The sequence below is a fragment of the Lynx canadensis genome, chromosome A1 (genome assembly GCF_007474595.2).
Source record: "Lynx canadensis isolate LIC74 chromosome A1, mLynCan4.pri.v2, whole genome shotgun sequence".
In the NCBI taxonomy this organism is placed as follows: domain Eukaryota; kingdom Metazoa; phylum Chordata; class Mammalia; order Carnivora; family Felidae; genus Lynx; species Lynx canadensis.
In genome coordinates, this window is record NC_044303.2 from 119862750 (window position 1) to 119878391 (window position 15642).

The 15642-nt window shown below is 40.3% G+C and overlaps 1 protein-coding gene across 1 annotated transcript in view; it reads left to right on the top strand.

Moving 5' to 3' along the window:
* Positions 1 to 3815: 3815 nt before the first annotated feature.
* The window catches only part of KCTD16 (potassium channel tetramerization domain containing 16), a 259816-nt gene continuing 247989 nt past the window's right edge, over positions 3816 to 15642 (top strand). The window contains exons 1-2 of the mRNA XM_030320587.1: positions 3816 to 3956; positions 4319 to 5497. Coding sequence (XP_030176447.1) covers positions 4666 to 5497 — 832 coding nt within the window. The 5' untranslated portion in view covers positions 3816 to 3956; positions 4319 to 4665. The remainder of the gene's footprint in view (positions 3957 to 4318; positions 5498 to 15642) is intronic.

The following is a 15642-nucleotide window of genomic DNA, read 5'->3' on the forward strand; positions in this document are numbered from 1 at the left end:
ATGAAACATTCTTTCTTACTCTTCCCCTTAGAGAAATCTGTTGCTGTGTGTTCGGTCTTTGGGCCGAGTGTGGCATCCCACAGTGTTTCAGGGGAGAGCTGCCAGAAGAGAACAATAACACTAGCTGTGTTATCTGCTGACACGGAGGACAGATATACGCTTACAGCCTAGACTTGGCTTCTTGCCTCTTGTTAAGGCACCAAGCAGCTGGGTTCACTGACAGCCTCCCTGAGACACAGGCGCTTACTCCAGCACTATTTAAATCTCTCTATATGGTGTATTGCTTTGTTTCCTTCAAGGCCGTTATCTCCTTAATCTCACTTCTCATTTGTTTGAATCCCTAGCCTAAAGGAACAAGAACATGTATTCATCAGAAGATGCTAACCCAGGATCTGCAGACCCCAGGTGAATAGGCTTCAGGCCAATCTGGAACCAAATCCCTGACCTCTCAAAAGATGAGAGAGATACCCAAGCACTGTTGATTTCTGGAGGCTCTAGGTAGATTAAAAAGTAAATATACCTAAAGAGGGTTACAAAACAGTCATGTATTTCTAACAATTTAACATCATAAATTAACATTTTAAGCCCCAAAACATAAAGCAATACAACTGTGCAAAGCACAGGACACTTACAGTATTTATTAAACGATATGAATTCAGAGTGCATCTCAGGTGATGTGGTCCAATATGGGTCATGAGGTGAAGGTTATCTGGTGAATGTTTTATTTTTTCAATCCTCAGAGTGTGTCTGTGTGAGTGTGTATGTAATCTCATTTCAAAAAGAAGGTTCACTGTCAAAATTCAAGGAGTTCTGGGAATATAAGTCTCTGCCCACATTGCTCCCTGGTTCCTCTTTTTATTCGGACCTTTCTGAGAGGCTCTGCCCCTGACGTTGAATGCAAACTTTTAGTCTTGTTTATTTATTTTCTAGATTTCTTAAGATTCTCCAGCCAGTCCATTATCCAAAAGAGGTTAAGAACTACTTGTCTCAAAAATAGCCTAACCTTTGAAACCCAGACCAACGAACAAAACTCCTCAATTTTTAAATTCAGAATCCTCTTATTTAAATGGTAAGATCTTTTGGACTTGCAATTTAACTGAATATTGAAAACTCTTTAAAATGACCTGCCATTTTTTTTTCCCAAATGTGTAGCCTTGAAATTCTTGTTTCCTTTATTTGCTTCCACTCTATCCCTATTCTAGAATACGTGCACTTAAAAAAAGGACACTGGTCATACTGAATTGGCAGTGGTCTAACCCTTCCTCCCCGCCCCCTACTCCACAGCTGTGTGACTTTGAGGAAGTTCTCTCCCTCTCTGGTCCTCAGATTCCGTATCTCTGAGATAGTAATTCCTATTTCTCAAGTTCTTTTGAGCTTTAATTTTTTTTAATGTTTATTTATTAAGGAGAGACAGAGAGAGCATGAGCACAGGAGGGGCAGAGAGAGGAGGAGGCACAGAATTGGAAGCAGGCTCCAGGTTCTGAGCTGTCAGTACAGAGCCCAACGCGGGGCTCAAACCCACAAACCATGAGATCACGACCTGAGCCGAAGCTGGACGCCCAACCGACTGAGCCACCCAGGCATGGCGTATTGCCTATTCTGTTAGAAATAAAATGAAGCATTTGCTTATTTTTGACTAGGACAAACCCAGTACTTAGTGAGCATAGACTCAGACTCATTTCTTTCCTTGTTCTGTTGGCAGCTAAGTTTTTATTCTGTCATCATGGTGAATAGTGTGTGTCTAATACTACTTAAACCAATACAAAAACTTTAAAATAAAGAAAAAAATCTAACTTTTGGCTCAGGTTAAGTGGTCAATTACAGATCTGCACTGATAGTTTATAGACACTAGATGGCGATACAATTGCACCAAATAATAAACATTTCCTTGATTGGTCCAGCATTAAAATCCCAATGATTGAGGCCAGAACAGGTTAATACATTAGTTAAAGGAAAAAAGTCAAATATAATCAGGTGTTGGAGTGTTAGCTAACACTCTGAATGTGTTCAGTAACCTGATACTTATTGAAAGAACAGATTGTTAAACTAGAAATTAATTTATCCTGCTGTTGAGTCTATCTTTAAGCTACTTCTCAGGGCAAGAGTTGGCAATAACACATGATCCCTTAAAATGTATCTAATTCATACTTTTGTCTCCATTTTTGGTTTTCATTTTTTTAAAGTAGCAATTATTTGGGATGGAGTTTGCCTCACATATATTATTCATAGATGAAATGCTATATTCTGATTAGGAGTGTAAGTCCTAAGACACTGGCATTTTAAAGGAGAAATGGCCTACTTACTGTAAGCTGTTGGCTGGGCCATTATTGACTGGCGGGATCGACTGGAAGCACTTTGTTAGTGGATTAGGTTGCCCTGGAAATGCCTTCCTGAAACTATAATGATGCACTTAAGGAAGCCCTCTGGGACCTGAGTAAAATGTCTCTTAGCCGGGAGTGTCTTCCCCTGAAGTCCTCTTGGGATGAGTTGGGAGGGGGCTGGGGACGTCCGAAGAGATGCTCAGTAAAGAAATAGCCCCAGAAAAAGGTTGCAGGTAACAATTTCTATCAGGTAAGCGAAGATAATGACTTACTGATGTAAACTGTGGGCTTTCTGAGGGTATCAGTGCCTCATGCATGCTTTGGAAAGAGCATGGATAATTCCAGAGAGATTGTATTTATTTATTCATGCTGGGCAGGTGTGTGGGGGGGAGAGGGATGGAGAAGAGGGAAAAAAAGAGGGCATCTGAATGAGGACATGGTTTAATCCCCTTTGATTTTAAAGAAAAGCCACTTTGTACCTTGATTATTGGGGTTCATTTGGTGTGCTTTTTTTCTTTAAAAAAAAAAAAGCTTTTAGAGGGGAAATTTGTCCTTCAGCAAAAATTCAGTGCATGTGCAAAGATTTGTTTGTGGATTTCCAAATGCATAATCATTTGTGTTTATGTCACCGCTGGGTTGGGGGGCTTATTTCTGGGGAATGGTGGTGGCGGTGGAGGTGTAAAGGCGGGAAGAAAAGGAAAAGCGAAGGCCCTTGCAAACTCCAGACTCGCGGACAGGACGCCCAGGGAAGTGGTTGCGCGGCGGCGCCGAGGCGCCGCGTCCCCGCGTCCCCGCCCCAAGCCTGGAGCTCGGGAGTCGCGTGCTGTGGCCAGTGCGCAGCGTCCCCGTGCAGTCCTGGCGACCTGTCACTGAGGACGACGTGACTCGGAGCTTCCTCCGCTTTCTCCAAGCCCTATTCCTTTAAGATGATGTAATAGTCATTTCCCTGGATGGTATCTTGCCTGCACTGCTGAAACAACAGCATCCGAACTGCACTGGGAACTGTGGAACCACCCAGCTCCGCCGCCAGCCGGAGAAGCCCGAGCTTGAGCCCCCCGCGGCCCCTCCGCGCTGCGGCGGCCGGGCGGAGCGGCTCGCGGCGGTTCCCAGCGCCTCCCACCTGCCTGCGAACATGGGAGTCCGTTTGCCCTTGCCCCGCAGGTGGGGTGGCTACCTGGGACCCCAGCAAGGCATATCTGTCTTTCTGTTTCTGGGCTTTCTGAAAGGCTTCTAAGTCCCAGTACCTTTTGCAACTCTTCTTTTGTTTTAAGGATTCTTTCTAAAGGTTCTCCCCCACCTTTTTTTTCCCCCCCACTGGAGAAGCTTTGTCTGGGTATTTTTCTCTGCCTCGCTTCTTCAACCCAACCACCTCTCATCACGCTTTAACTTTTTTGTGACTTGTTTCAACTTGGGATTGGGAGTGAATACATACCTATATACATACATACAGATATACATTTATATAAATATATATATAAAAATATTATTTTCTAAGAGCACATCTCTCCTGCACTTTTCATTGATACCTCTATCCTTTACCTCTTCGGGATTTGACAAGCTCCAGATGGTGGCTGTGGATTCTGACTGCTTTGCAAATGGGTATTTCTTCACAGGAGCTGGGTTTTCAGCACTAAGGTAAGTTCTGAGACTTCTTGCTTTTCCTGATCAGCAGGGAGGAAAAATCCCCTTTTAGAAGTTGAAAATCTTGTATCCCTTTTTAAGGCAGAAATACAAATAGAAATATTTTTAATGATGATTGCTGGGGACAGAGGCATATGAATAAACATGTAGACACAAAATAGCTTGTGAGAAGCCATGATTTAGTTGAATGGCTGAAATCAGTAGTTCCAGGGCTGCTTATGTCAAATAATCTCCCCCTCCCTCCCTCCCTTCCTTATTCCCTCCCTCCCTCTCCCTCCCTCTCCTCTCTCCAGCGGTGTCTCTTTTTTCTGACTCATGCTGGGTTTGAGGAAATAATTTTCTCTCTTTTCCTTCAGATGGACCTCTGAGTAACTGGGGACTTGGCCTGCCTTGCCTACTGAGCTTGGGGCAGATGCTCCACATCTGAGCTTGGGGCAGATCGGATGGAGATGAGTTGATTATATTCTATGAAGTAATAGCTCACCACCAGCCAGGGTTTAAACTACTTTTGCAGCATCACTTCACCTGTGGACTCTTCTAAATTTTGCTTGCTTGGGGAAAAAACTGGGGTAAGAGAGAAGGTCATTTTTAAGAAGTTAGCATCCTTCTCCCTCTTTGACAAGTTGATGCAAAGGATAAGGCTGTGACTCCATTGGATTGCGCCTTCAAATCAAAATAGGAGAAGCAAAAGAAGACAGGGACAATGGCTTTGAGTGGAAACTGTAGTCGTTATTATCCTCGAGAACAAGGGGCTGCAGTTCCCAACTCCTTTCCTGAGGTCGTGGAGCTGAATGTTGGCGGTCAAGTTTATTTCACCCGCCATTCCACATTAATAAGCATCCCTCATTCCTTCCTGTGGAAAATGTTTTCCCCAAAGAGAGACACGGCTAACGATCTAGCCAAGGACTCCAAAGGAAGGTTTTTCATTGACCGAGACGGATTCTTGTTCCGTTATATTCTGGACTATCTCAGGGACAGGCAGGTGGTCCTGCCTGATCACTTTCCAGAAAGGGGAAGACTGAAAAGGGAAGCTGAGTATTTCCAGCTCCCAGACTTGGTCAAACTCCTGACCCCTGATGAGATCAAGCAAAGCCCGGACGAATTCTGCCATAGTGACTTTGAAGATGCCTCCCAAGGAAGCGACACGAGAATCTGCCCTCCTTCCTCAGTGCTCCCTGCAGACCGCAAGTGGGGCTTCATTACTGTGGGTTACAGGGGGTCCTGCACCATGGGCAGAGAGGGGCAGGCAGATGCCAAGTTTCGTAGAGTTCCTCGGATTTTGGTTTGTGGAAGGATTTCTTTGGCAAAAGAAGTCTTTGGAGAAACTTTGAATGAGAGCAGAGACCCTGACCGAGCCCCAGAAAGATACACCTCCAGATTTTATCTCAAATTCAAGCATCTGGAAAGGGCTTTTGATATGTTGTCAGAGTGTGGATTCCACATGGTGGCCTGTAACTCCTCAGTGACAGCATCTTTTGTCAACCAATATACAGATGACAAGATCTGGTCAAGCTACACTGAATATGTCTTCTACCGTAAGTACAAAGGGTTCTTTCTATTTTTCATCTGTATCAATTCTCTCTACAGATGTTTGTTGTTTGAACGTTCAGTCAGTGTCTAAGGAATACTCTGGGTTTTGTTTGTCTGTTTTTGTTTTTAAACTCCTGAGGTATAGCTAGAATACTAGAGGCTATAATTCGGGTCTCATGTCTATCTAAGCAACTCTCATCTGTTTTATCAATGACATCACAGAATATTCAGAGGCCTCAGAAATCACAAGATGCAAATGATACTGGTTTAGGTGATATGGGGAATGAAAGCAGACATGTATGTCTGTTTGCCAGATATCGAGTTGTGAGGATAAGATGATGGTTAGAACTTGGCTGTTGGTCCACAGGAGACTGGCAGACTCAGAGTGAATGTGGTGGTGCTGTCCATTGTTTTATCGGAACTTTGGGATCTGTAAAGCCAGTTGCTGGAGACTTGCTTTCCTTTAGGGGCTTTGAAAACACAAATGGATTTAATACCAAATGATGTGGTCTTGCTTAGATAGATGGCAGTATAGACTGATAAAAAGACCCCCTATCTGCCCCACCAAGTCTGAAACTTGCTTTTATAGGCTTTACAAATCTATCTGATTCTTTAGCATTTTGTACTGAGACTTGAGTTGCACTGCAGACTTCATTGTACTGAACTAAAAGGAACTAGATCTTTGAGAATTGTCAATCACAAGCAAGTATCTCCAGACAGCTGAGGTGATAGAATTACTGACATCAAAGGAAATGGGAGGGGGTAAAAGGAATGGAAGCAGTTGTTCTGAAGCATTTTAAATAAGCACTTAGAGGTCAGTCCATTTGCTTAAATGATGACATAAGGTACACATTGCTTTGTTTTATGAAATGGCATTGTTCTAAATAAACTTTAAGCCTTGATCTCTGGAGGGGGAACAGTAAATCAGTCTGTAAAGTTTAGTGCTTGATTTAACAGTTGATTTTTAACAAGGCCTGGGGGTTGGGTGAAGAGAATTTCATAAGAAATGTTTCCACTTTAAAATTCAGTTTCCTCTTATTTTAAGGTAAATCCATAAATTCGGGGGATTAAAATGTCTATTTCTTTTTTAAACATAAAAGTATGACTGAATGTCCTGGACTGATTTTTGCCTACAGTTGTGTTTATTCATGTGGAGATGGTTCTGGGAACCCTGGTTAAAGAGGCTAGTGGCAAGCTGAGTTGTTCTGTGCTGGGTTATGGCACATTTGATTTTTAGAAGTGAGGACACACGGATTGTGTGGAAAGGACAGCCTGTGGAGAAAAATGGAATCAGCTATCAGTTCAAAAACATATTGATGTGTAATAACAAGCATCATTTGGTCCAACAAACCTATCAATGGCCTTTATCTATAATCTATATCTTCCTCTATGATGGAGCTTAGTCACCAGATACCACCCCATGGGTGGTGAGATAAGACTCTAGCTTTTTAGCCTTCTATAAAGGACTCTGACATTATCTGTAATTCTATAGAACAAATATCTCTTCCTAACTTTTTGGAAAAATGCATCTTAGAAAGAGTTCAAATCTAGGTTTGTGACATTTACTTTGTTCTCCAATTTCTAATATTTGAAAACAGCATCTTAAGAAGCTTTAGGCAAGTAAATGAAAACACACCCACCATAACCATCTCAAAAAAGACCACATTAGATTTCTATCACTTGCTTATCTAAACGAAACCCAGAAATGTATTTGCCTGCTAGCTCAGTGACATTTGTGTGTTCATCAAAGACTCATCCGTCTAACACTATGTCCTCTGTAAATTGCTCTGAACAGGTTCTGCTCTGCTGATCATATAACTTCTTCCTTCTTTGTTGGGTTTCTGAGAGGTTGCTGAGGAGCAGTTTGCTCTTCATCACTAATGGACAGGCTAGCACAAGCACAATGCAACTTCATATTGCACAGCGTATATATCATATATGATATACTTCCCTTTGTATGTAACATCCAGAGCTAAGTATTAACTCTTCCTCTGTCTTAGGACCAATAAAACTGACAGCTGGCTTTCTAGGGTGCATAACAGCTTCTGTGCAGACGCTTAACCATAATTATTTAATTAGAAGCTGCCAACTGTGCCTATATAAGCATTAATTCATCAAGCTGTTGTGCTTGGGTTAATGGGCTGAAACTATGGGAGGTGCTCTAAAGCAGGAAGTTGACTATGCAAAGATGCTCTTCATCCAGCATTAGCCCTGCCCAGCCCTGCCTAGTGCTGCTTAGCCCTGCCTAGCACTGCCCAGCACGTAGCTCCAGTGTGCCCTGTGTGAGCAGAGCACTTGGAACCACCACCTGAGAGACTGAAAGGGGCAGCATGTGTCCCCAGGAGCACCTCCACATCCTTAAAAAAACCCAAAAAAATCAATCAGCAAACAAACAGCAAACAAAAAAAGATGCTCTTTGAGAGAAACTCAACATGCTCCTAGGTTTTAAAAAAATTGTATTGTATACATAAACTCCTTAGATCCAAAGAATTAACTCCAAGCAATCAGACACTTCTAATAACCCAGGGATAATACAAAGTCATTCTTCCTGGTTCCATAACACGATAAAAAGTGAACAATGAGAAATGAATACATTACATATGTTGGCTGACAGTCATGGGGGAGATCCCTTTCTTTCCCTGTTTGCCCTATTTTCTTACAAGTTTTCCAAGGGGAAATTGAAAGACCAAAATCTCCCTGTCAATTATTAACAGGTTAGATTCTTGTCTTATTTAATCTTAATGTAGACCTAGAATTGATGGTCAACATCAGGTAGACTGAGTGTTTAGTTAATGGAGAACTGTGAACAATTAAAGTCAATAGGTGTTTGTATGTGTTGAAGAGGGTGGTAAGAAATGTGTTTGTCTGCATTGCTTACACACCAAAATATGATATGTGAGATGCTATGGATTATGATTCATTTATCCCCAACTAGGAAAGTATGATTGATGTAAGAGCACAGAAAAGAAATGTCTAGCTAGGATTCCCTCACAAAGCATTATAGATATGTCCTTTGTTTTAAAACAGTGATAAGGTAACTTTCCTTCTCTCCCACCCCACTAGGTGAATAATTACCTCTTTTCTCTTCAAGCATTACATAGAAGGCAATAACACAGAGAATGCCTTTTTGACTCACCTGTAAATGTAATGGGAGCTCAGTAATTTGGAAAAGAAAAGTCCTGATTTTGAACCAGAGATTCAGTAGCTCTTCATACCACTTAGGAATGAAATCACAGGTGCAGAAAAATAAATGAACCTTTTAGTTAGGCCGTCTTCCAATGCCCAAGAGTCAGAAGATTGTTGTCAGTTGGAGAGAACTATAAACAATTTTTAAAATCCTACTCATGAGTGAGTTCCTTCAGATAAATGCCTGAAACACTCAAATCAAAGGAATTTGCCTCTAATAAAACTGTGATAACATGACAAGTAGGGAGTTTAATTCATAGGATGCTACTTCAAAAACATTCACTGTGAGGTCTGTGAATTATAGTAGAGACATCAACTCATCACCTTTTCAACAAATTGCTGCTTGTCAGTGTGTTTTAATCTTTTATCTCTTTATTTCCTTAAATTTAAAGGGTCGTTTCCACAAAACTCTCTAAATGGCTTTATGTACTGTTAATCTTAAAAATGAAGCTGGCAGTTATTTTACCAGCAACAATGGGCTTATTCAGGAATAATAGAGAATTGCAATTCAGGACAAGCAAGCTATGTCAAAACCATAGGCAAACTCAAGAACAAAGGAGAAAAATTATCTTTTATAGAAGAGAGGGGTGGGGATGGGCATTTGAGAAGGGCTGTTACAAACAAAAAACCCATTGGAGTAAACTAGGGGTTCTCAGTATAATGGCTTGTCATTGGCTAATTTGTGACAATCTCTTATTGGCTGGGGCTTTTGCCAGGGAGAGTAGAAAACATTTCTTTCCTCTGCAGGATAGTAAAACAGTATGGACTTGCAAGGTCCATCTCTTCCTGTTGGGTCTGCAATTGATGACAAGTGTTTAGGTGTGAGAGCTTTCCATTCTGGGATCTGGATTCCACTTTAAATGAGCTTTCCTTTTGTAAAATTTTCACAGCACATAGAACTTCAGGGCTGTTGACTGAGACGGGGTATTGGAGAAAAGTCAATCAGAAAGTGATTACTCAGAATTCAACTGTATGACCTTGTATTGGGAAGAAATATGTGGTTGTGGCCACCGTGAGTAATTTACCCAACATTGACTTTGGAAAGCTTCAGTAAGAGGGTTTATTCTTAACAGGTAGCAATGCATCTATCCTGAAATTATTCTAGCTCTTTTTCTACTGGTTACTCAAAAGATACCAATGATAACTTTTGTTTTATTGCCCAGAGAGATATGATGTTGTCACGTTCAAAACGAAGTGACAGAGCAATGTAGTCAAAACTGTGAAGGATTGGTCTTTACTACCACCTACCTCTCCTCTTTCTGTGTTGTTTGTCTGTCTTCTCCAGCTTAGATAATCTCTTTTGGTCCTGTTTTAGTCATTCCTGCTTTCAAGTTATTTCTCTCCATTGTCAGTAAAAATTCTCTTCTGCCATGTATTTAGAATACTTCTAGGGCAAGGTGTTACTTTTCTCAGGGGTTTTGGTACACAAGAAACCCTTTGATAGTTGTAGATCAGGTGACTTTGCATCTTGAAGAGAGTGCTCTTAAGGCATGAGGCTTTTTAATGTATAACTTAAAAATATAGCACAATTTAAATATAAGGCTTTATCATGAAGTCAAAGTTGACCCATGTGTGGGCAGATATGGAATGGTAATAGTGATGGCAAAGGGTAGGTGTATGGATGTAATTTTTAAAAATCTCTTTAAGGTGCTGTGCTCTAAGCATTGGTTTCAATATAACAGTGATATAAGCATGCTAGTAAAATATTTTCTTACACTATTTTCACTTTCATGCCAAACAAGATATGTCACTTGAGCCCAGCCCCTTGTGCAAATTCAGGTACCTTCTTCCTAGGTCTGTAGCATCACTGAATGAATTTGGCAGCAAAAGAAGTGTCATTATGTGGGCAGAATGGGGAGGTCTCTGAGACTGCCCTTAAGTAGTGTCTCAACATGTTAAAAAATATGTATATATTATATGTATATTTATAAATATTATATTTATTTTATATATTTATATATAAATATATAACATTTATAAATAGATAAATATTTATAAATATTTATTATGTATATTTATAAATATTGTAATATTTATATATATATGTAAATGGAAAGAGAAGACCAAATATGTTCCTGACAGCCTAATGAGGTTAACATTGTATCAAAGAAATTAGAAATGGAAATAGCTGAGAATGTGCCATTTGAAACACCTCCAACATGAATAATGGAGAGAGTATGCATCCAATATACAGAAGAAAGTTCTTCAGAAATGGACACATGGATGCTCAGTTTCTGCATCATAACTATTGTTCTTGTTCTTTGTTCTTTGCTATGGCTTTCCTCAAATGCTGTATTTCTTGGCAAGTCAGTTAAAAAAACTTCACGCAGAAATTTTCAGATGCCTCCAAATGTAGACACCAAGTTCCAATAATTACAATTAACATTACAAGAGCAATCTTGTATTATAGATATTCATACCTACTTTCCCTTCTGTCTGCACTGCGTTATTTTGAAGCAAATTTCAGACATCAATCATTTCATTCATCCACAAATACAATACTGTATGTTTCTAAAATAAAATGAAAATAAAATATAACACAATACTGTTATCACAGATAAAATTAGTAATTCTTTAATATCATCTAATATCTAATTGATGTTAACACTTCTTTAATTCTGTTACAATATTTTTTAAAGTTGGCTTCTTGAGTCAAGATTCAGATAAGGTCTATTGTCTTTGCTACTTCTTTTTTCATTCAAAATTTAAAAAAAAACCTGTATTTAAACCATATGCAACAAAGTAGCAAAATGTATATATTAAATCTTTTTTTTTTTTTTTTGAGAGAGAGAGAAAGAGAGCATGAGAGTGAGAAAGTGAGAGAGAGGGAGATAAAGAGAATCTTAAGCAGGCTCCAGCCCCACTGATGTGGGGCTTGATCTCATGACCTGAGATCATGACCTGAGCCAAAATTAAGAGTCAGAAGTTTAAATGACTAAGCCACCCAGGTACCCCTTAAATCTCTTTTAATGTCCCCTTCCTCCCTTCCTCCCTTCCTCCCTCCCTCCCTTCCTTCCTTCCTTCCTTCCTAGTTCCTTCTTCCCTCCCTTCTTCCCTTCCTTTCTGTTTGTTTGAAGAAACCAAATTGCTTGCCATGTTCAATATCCAGCATTCTGGTTTTACTTATACATCTATATGATCTTTGTGATTTCATTAAAACATTTTTTTTTCCTGAACCTTACATTTTCTGTGAATTCATTAGATCTGGACTCTAGATTCTAGTTTCTAGAGACTAGATCAGATTCAAGTTCAGTATTTCCATCAAGAAATCTTAATAAATGATGGCAAGTCCATTTTTTAAATTATTGAAGTGTAATTAACATACAGTATTACATTAGTTTCAAGTTTACAACATAATGATTCAACAGTTTAATACATTACTCAGTGCTCATCATAATAAGTATACTCTTAATCCCCTTTATTTCACCCAAGGCAAGTCCATTTTTAATTTTTAATTTGCTTTAGAAGGCAGTAAAAGAAACCCTTGTTTTTCTTTCTAGTAATTTAAGAACTATTTAATATTCCATTATTGTTTTTATCATTAAAATGGGCTAATATCATGGGTGCAATGAGCTTACTGAGATGTACAGTGGGTCCCATAGACTGGGAAGAGGAATCATTTTGGGTGAGAAAGTTCCTCTCCTGGCTATTCACATTTTATATTCTTGGATTCTTTCAACTGTATTGAACTCCACTTGAACTCATCATTTGTATTCCCCCAAACCTGTTCTCTTCTTGTGTTCCTTATCATAGTAATTGGCATCATTAGTTACTCATTCTCCCAGGGGAGAATGAAGCCTGGGTGGCATCCCTGACTCTTCCTTCTTCCCAGCGTATGGCAAGTCCCCTTGGTTCTTCTTCATCTCGCTCAAGTCCATCCATTTCTTTCTATCACCACCGATGCTACCCTGGTCCAGACCACCAGCACTGCTTTTTGTTGCTTCTTAAACCTGGGAGCTTCTGAGTGAGATAAAACACTGTCATGGGGCTGACATGGGGAGCCTGATATGGGGCTAGATCTCATGAATTGTGATATCATGACCTGAGCCGAAATCAAGAGTCAGATGCTTACTCGACTGAGCCACCCAGGCTCCCCAAAATGAATAGATTTCTGCATCCATCTGCCAAATCTTAAAAGTTTATAAAGAGGCCTTAATGGGATTCAATGACATAAACCATCCAGATGGTCTCAACACCGTATCACTACCTCAAGCCCGTGTCCTTGGAGCACCTTCTGGGAGCAGGGAAGGCCAGCAGAAAGCACATTCCAAGGACAGGGGAGGGTGGAGGAGCTTCTAATTTGCCTGGGTCCAGCTCATGTGTCAACCAGTGGCTACGTCCCCTTGATCACCTCTCCCAACACTTTTCTAGACTACTACAAAGAAACTTAAATTTTCCTCCCTACCTCAAATTCAGTGTAATCCCCTTTGGATCTCTTCTCCCTGCTGCAAAAATGGTGAGATTTCTGAAATGTGAGTTTGGCCATGTCATTCCTGCTTAAAGTTCTTCATTGCCTTACAACTGCTCTTATAAGTTAAATGCAAACTCCTTACCAGGAATCACATCTCTTTATGAAATGACCACTGTTTCCTTCCTCAGAATCTTCTGTTGCCATCCTGCCCTTTGCATTTTTAATATCAGCTATACTTGATTTCTTTAAGTTCCTGAATGCTGTTATATACTTGCTTGGTTTTGTATGTGATGTTCTCTATGCCTGGAATTCTGCCTCCATCTGCTTTGATGAACTACATCTTCAGGTCCCAATCTAGAGTTTATCTTTTCTGGGAAGTCTTTCCTAGTCTATCGTATCTGGATTGGGGGTCCCTTACCTTTGACCCGAGGACCTTATTCTCCTTTACTGTGGCACACATAGTATTGTATTATAATCGATTATTTAATGGTGTCTTTAACATTACCTGTAAACTTTATGAAGATAGGAATTGTATCTGTCATGTTCGTCACAATACCTGGCACAGTATCTGGACTAAATGTAGGTCCTCCACAAATATTTTTCAGAAGAATGAGAAATAGATGCCCCCTACAGAGTTCTATTATGGTCCCAGATGCCACTGTTTGCATATACCATTACATTATCTCTTTACAGAACAACTAAAGAACAGCGATGGAGTGATGATACTTTAAATAATAACAGCATTTCCAAACTTCCACTAAGTGCTTTGGGCACTCAGATAAGCACTTTACATACAAATTGGAAATCTTACCAAAAGATTTGCTCTTAGCACCTGCACCCACTGAGATGCTAGCTCAAAGGGACTGAGAAAAACACTTAGCAGCAGCAAAGGCTCATGTGGTCTCCTTTTAGTTGGTTCACCCAACTAAATTGAAGCAAATTGAAGGTGGGGTGTGGCCATGGTTTAAGGAACAACCTAGGAGGGACTCGAGATTCAAAAAAGTGCTTCAAAATAGAGAAAGTAGCTCCAGTAGGAAGAGAACTGTACCAGAATGCAAAGAATGTTATGAGACCAACAGGTTGTCTTCTTAATTCTCTGACCGCTCAGGTATTCCATTTCCTCCTCCCTGCCTTCCTAGGCAGCAGAACATGGTAATTAAGGGCCTCAGTTTTGAGGTCCAGACTGCTCGAGGTTGAACCCCTAGCTATTGGGATCCCTGGCAAATTATTTTACTTCTGTGCTTCATTTTCCTCACCTGTAAAATGGAGGTGAAGACAGTTCCTGACTCATAGAATCGAATGGGTTGCTATATATAAAGCGCTTATGACAGTGCCTGGCACCCGGTCAGTGCTGTGAAAGTGTTAGTAATTACCAGGATGGCTGTATATACTGGATGGAGGAGACACAGTTGCTTTCTTTAAATAAACCACCTGATTCTTTCTGATGCTCCCCTTGGACACTTTGCCCAGTATGTTGATTTTATGCATTTTGAAACAATCAAACAAACACATCCACAAATATTTTTAAAAAGGAGATTCAAACTGTGCATTTTACTTGAATCTGAATATGTATAAAAGGAAACACCCCAAAAGCCTTCAAATTCTAGTAACTCTTTTCTTCCCCTGGCTATTCCATCATGGGAGTCATTAATAGTGCCTTTCCCTCCACCTTGTTTTCAACTTTTCAGAACCTAGGCTGATATGAGGCAGAAATGAAATTTAAGAATACGACTTAAATTATATATTCAGTCACTGCAGAATTAGAATAACCTTTTATGAATCTCAACCTAGAGAATATTCTCCTTCGTGGTGACAGAAAATGGTTATTGAGCATTCCACTGACAATAGGATCATTCAAATTGCTCCAAAAAAAGAAAACCAGACATTTTGCTCCACACTGAGCAGCTGAGCTGTGTGGCATTAAAAAGAAATCGGAGCATTAATGCAGGGCTGTTACCGTGTGACCTGCTCATGGGAAGAAATTGATACTTTCCACTTTCATTCATCAGTCACATTCCAAAGTAGAAAATTCATACCATTTTCCCACCCCAATTTATACTGATCTTTTATTCTGAGTGTATTTAATATAAAATGACTGTGAATTACTTCCATTGATGAAAATAGAAGGCAACCCATTATACACAACTTGATGGCTCACATAATATGACTGGGGTTTTGGGGCACCAGGGTGGCTCAGTCATTTAAGCGTCCGGCTCTGGATTTCGGCTCAGGTCATGATCTCATGGTTCGTAGAATTGAGCCCCGTATGGGGCTCTGTGCTGAGAGTATGGAACCTGCTTGGGATTCTCTCCCTCCCTCTCCCCTGCTCTCTTTCTCAAAAATAAATAAATAAGCTTAAAACAAAAATAGATGCCTTGAGGTTGTTGCATATTGTGTTTTAGACAATATTGTAGACTGTCCAGGTCAACAGTACTGGGCAGTGAAATAGAGAAAAGGGGAGGTGGGTTCTAGTAATGGTGACTTTCCTGTAAAGCGGATCCTGGAGCAGCAGAGACTTTCAGGGACTGGGATAAGAGCAAGGGGTGTACAGAT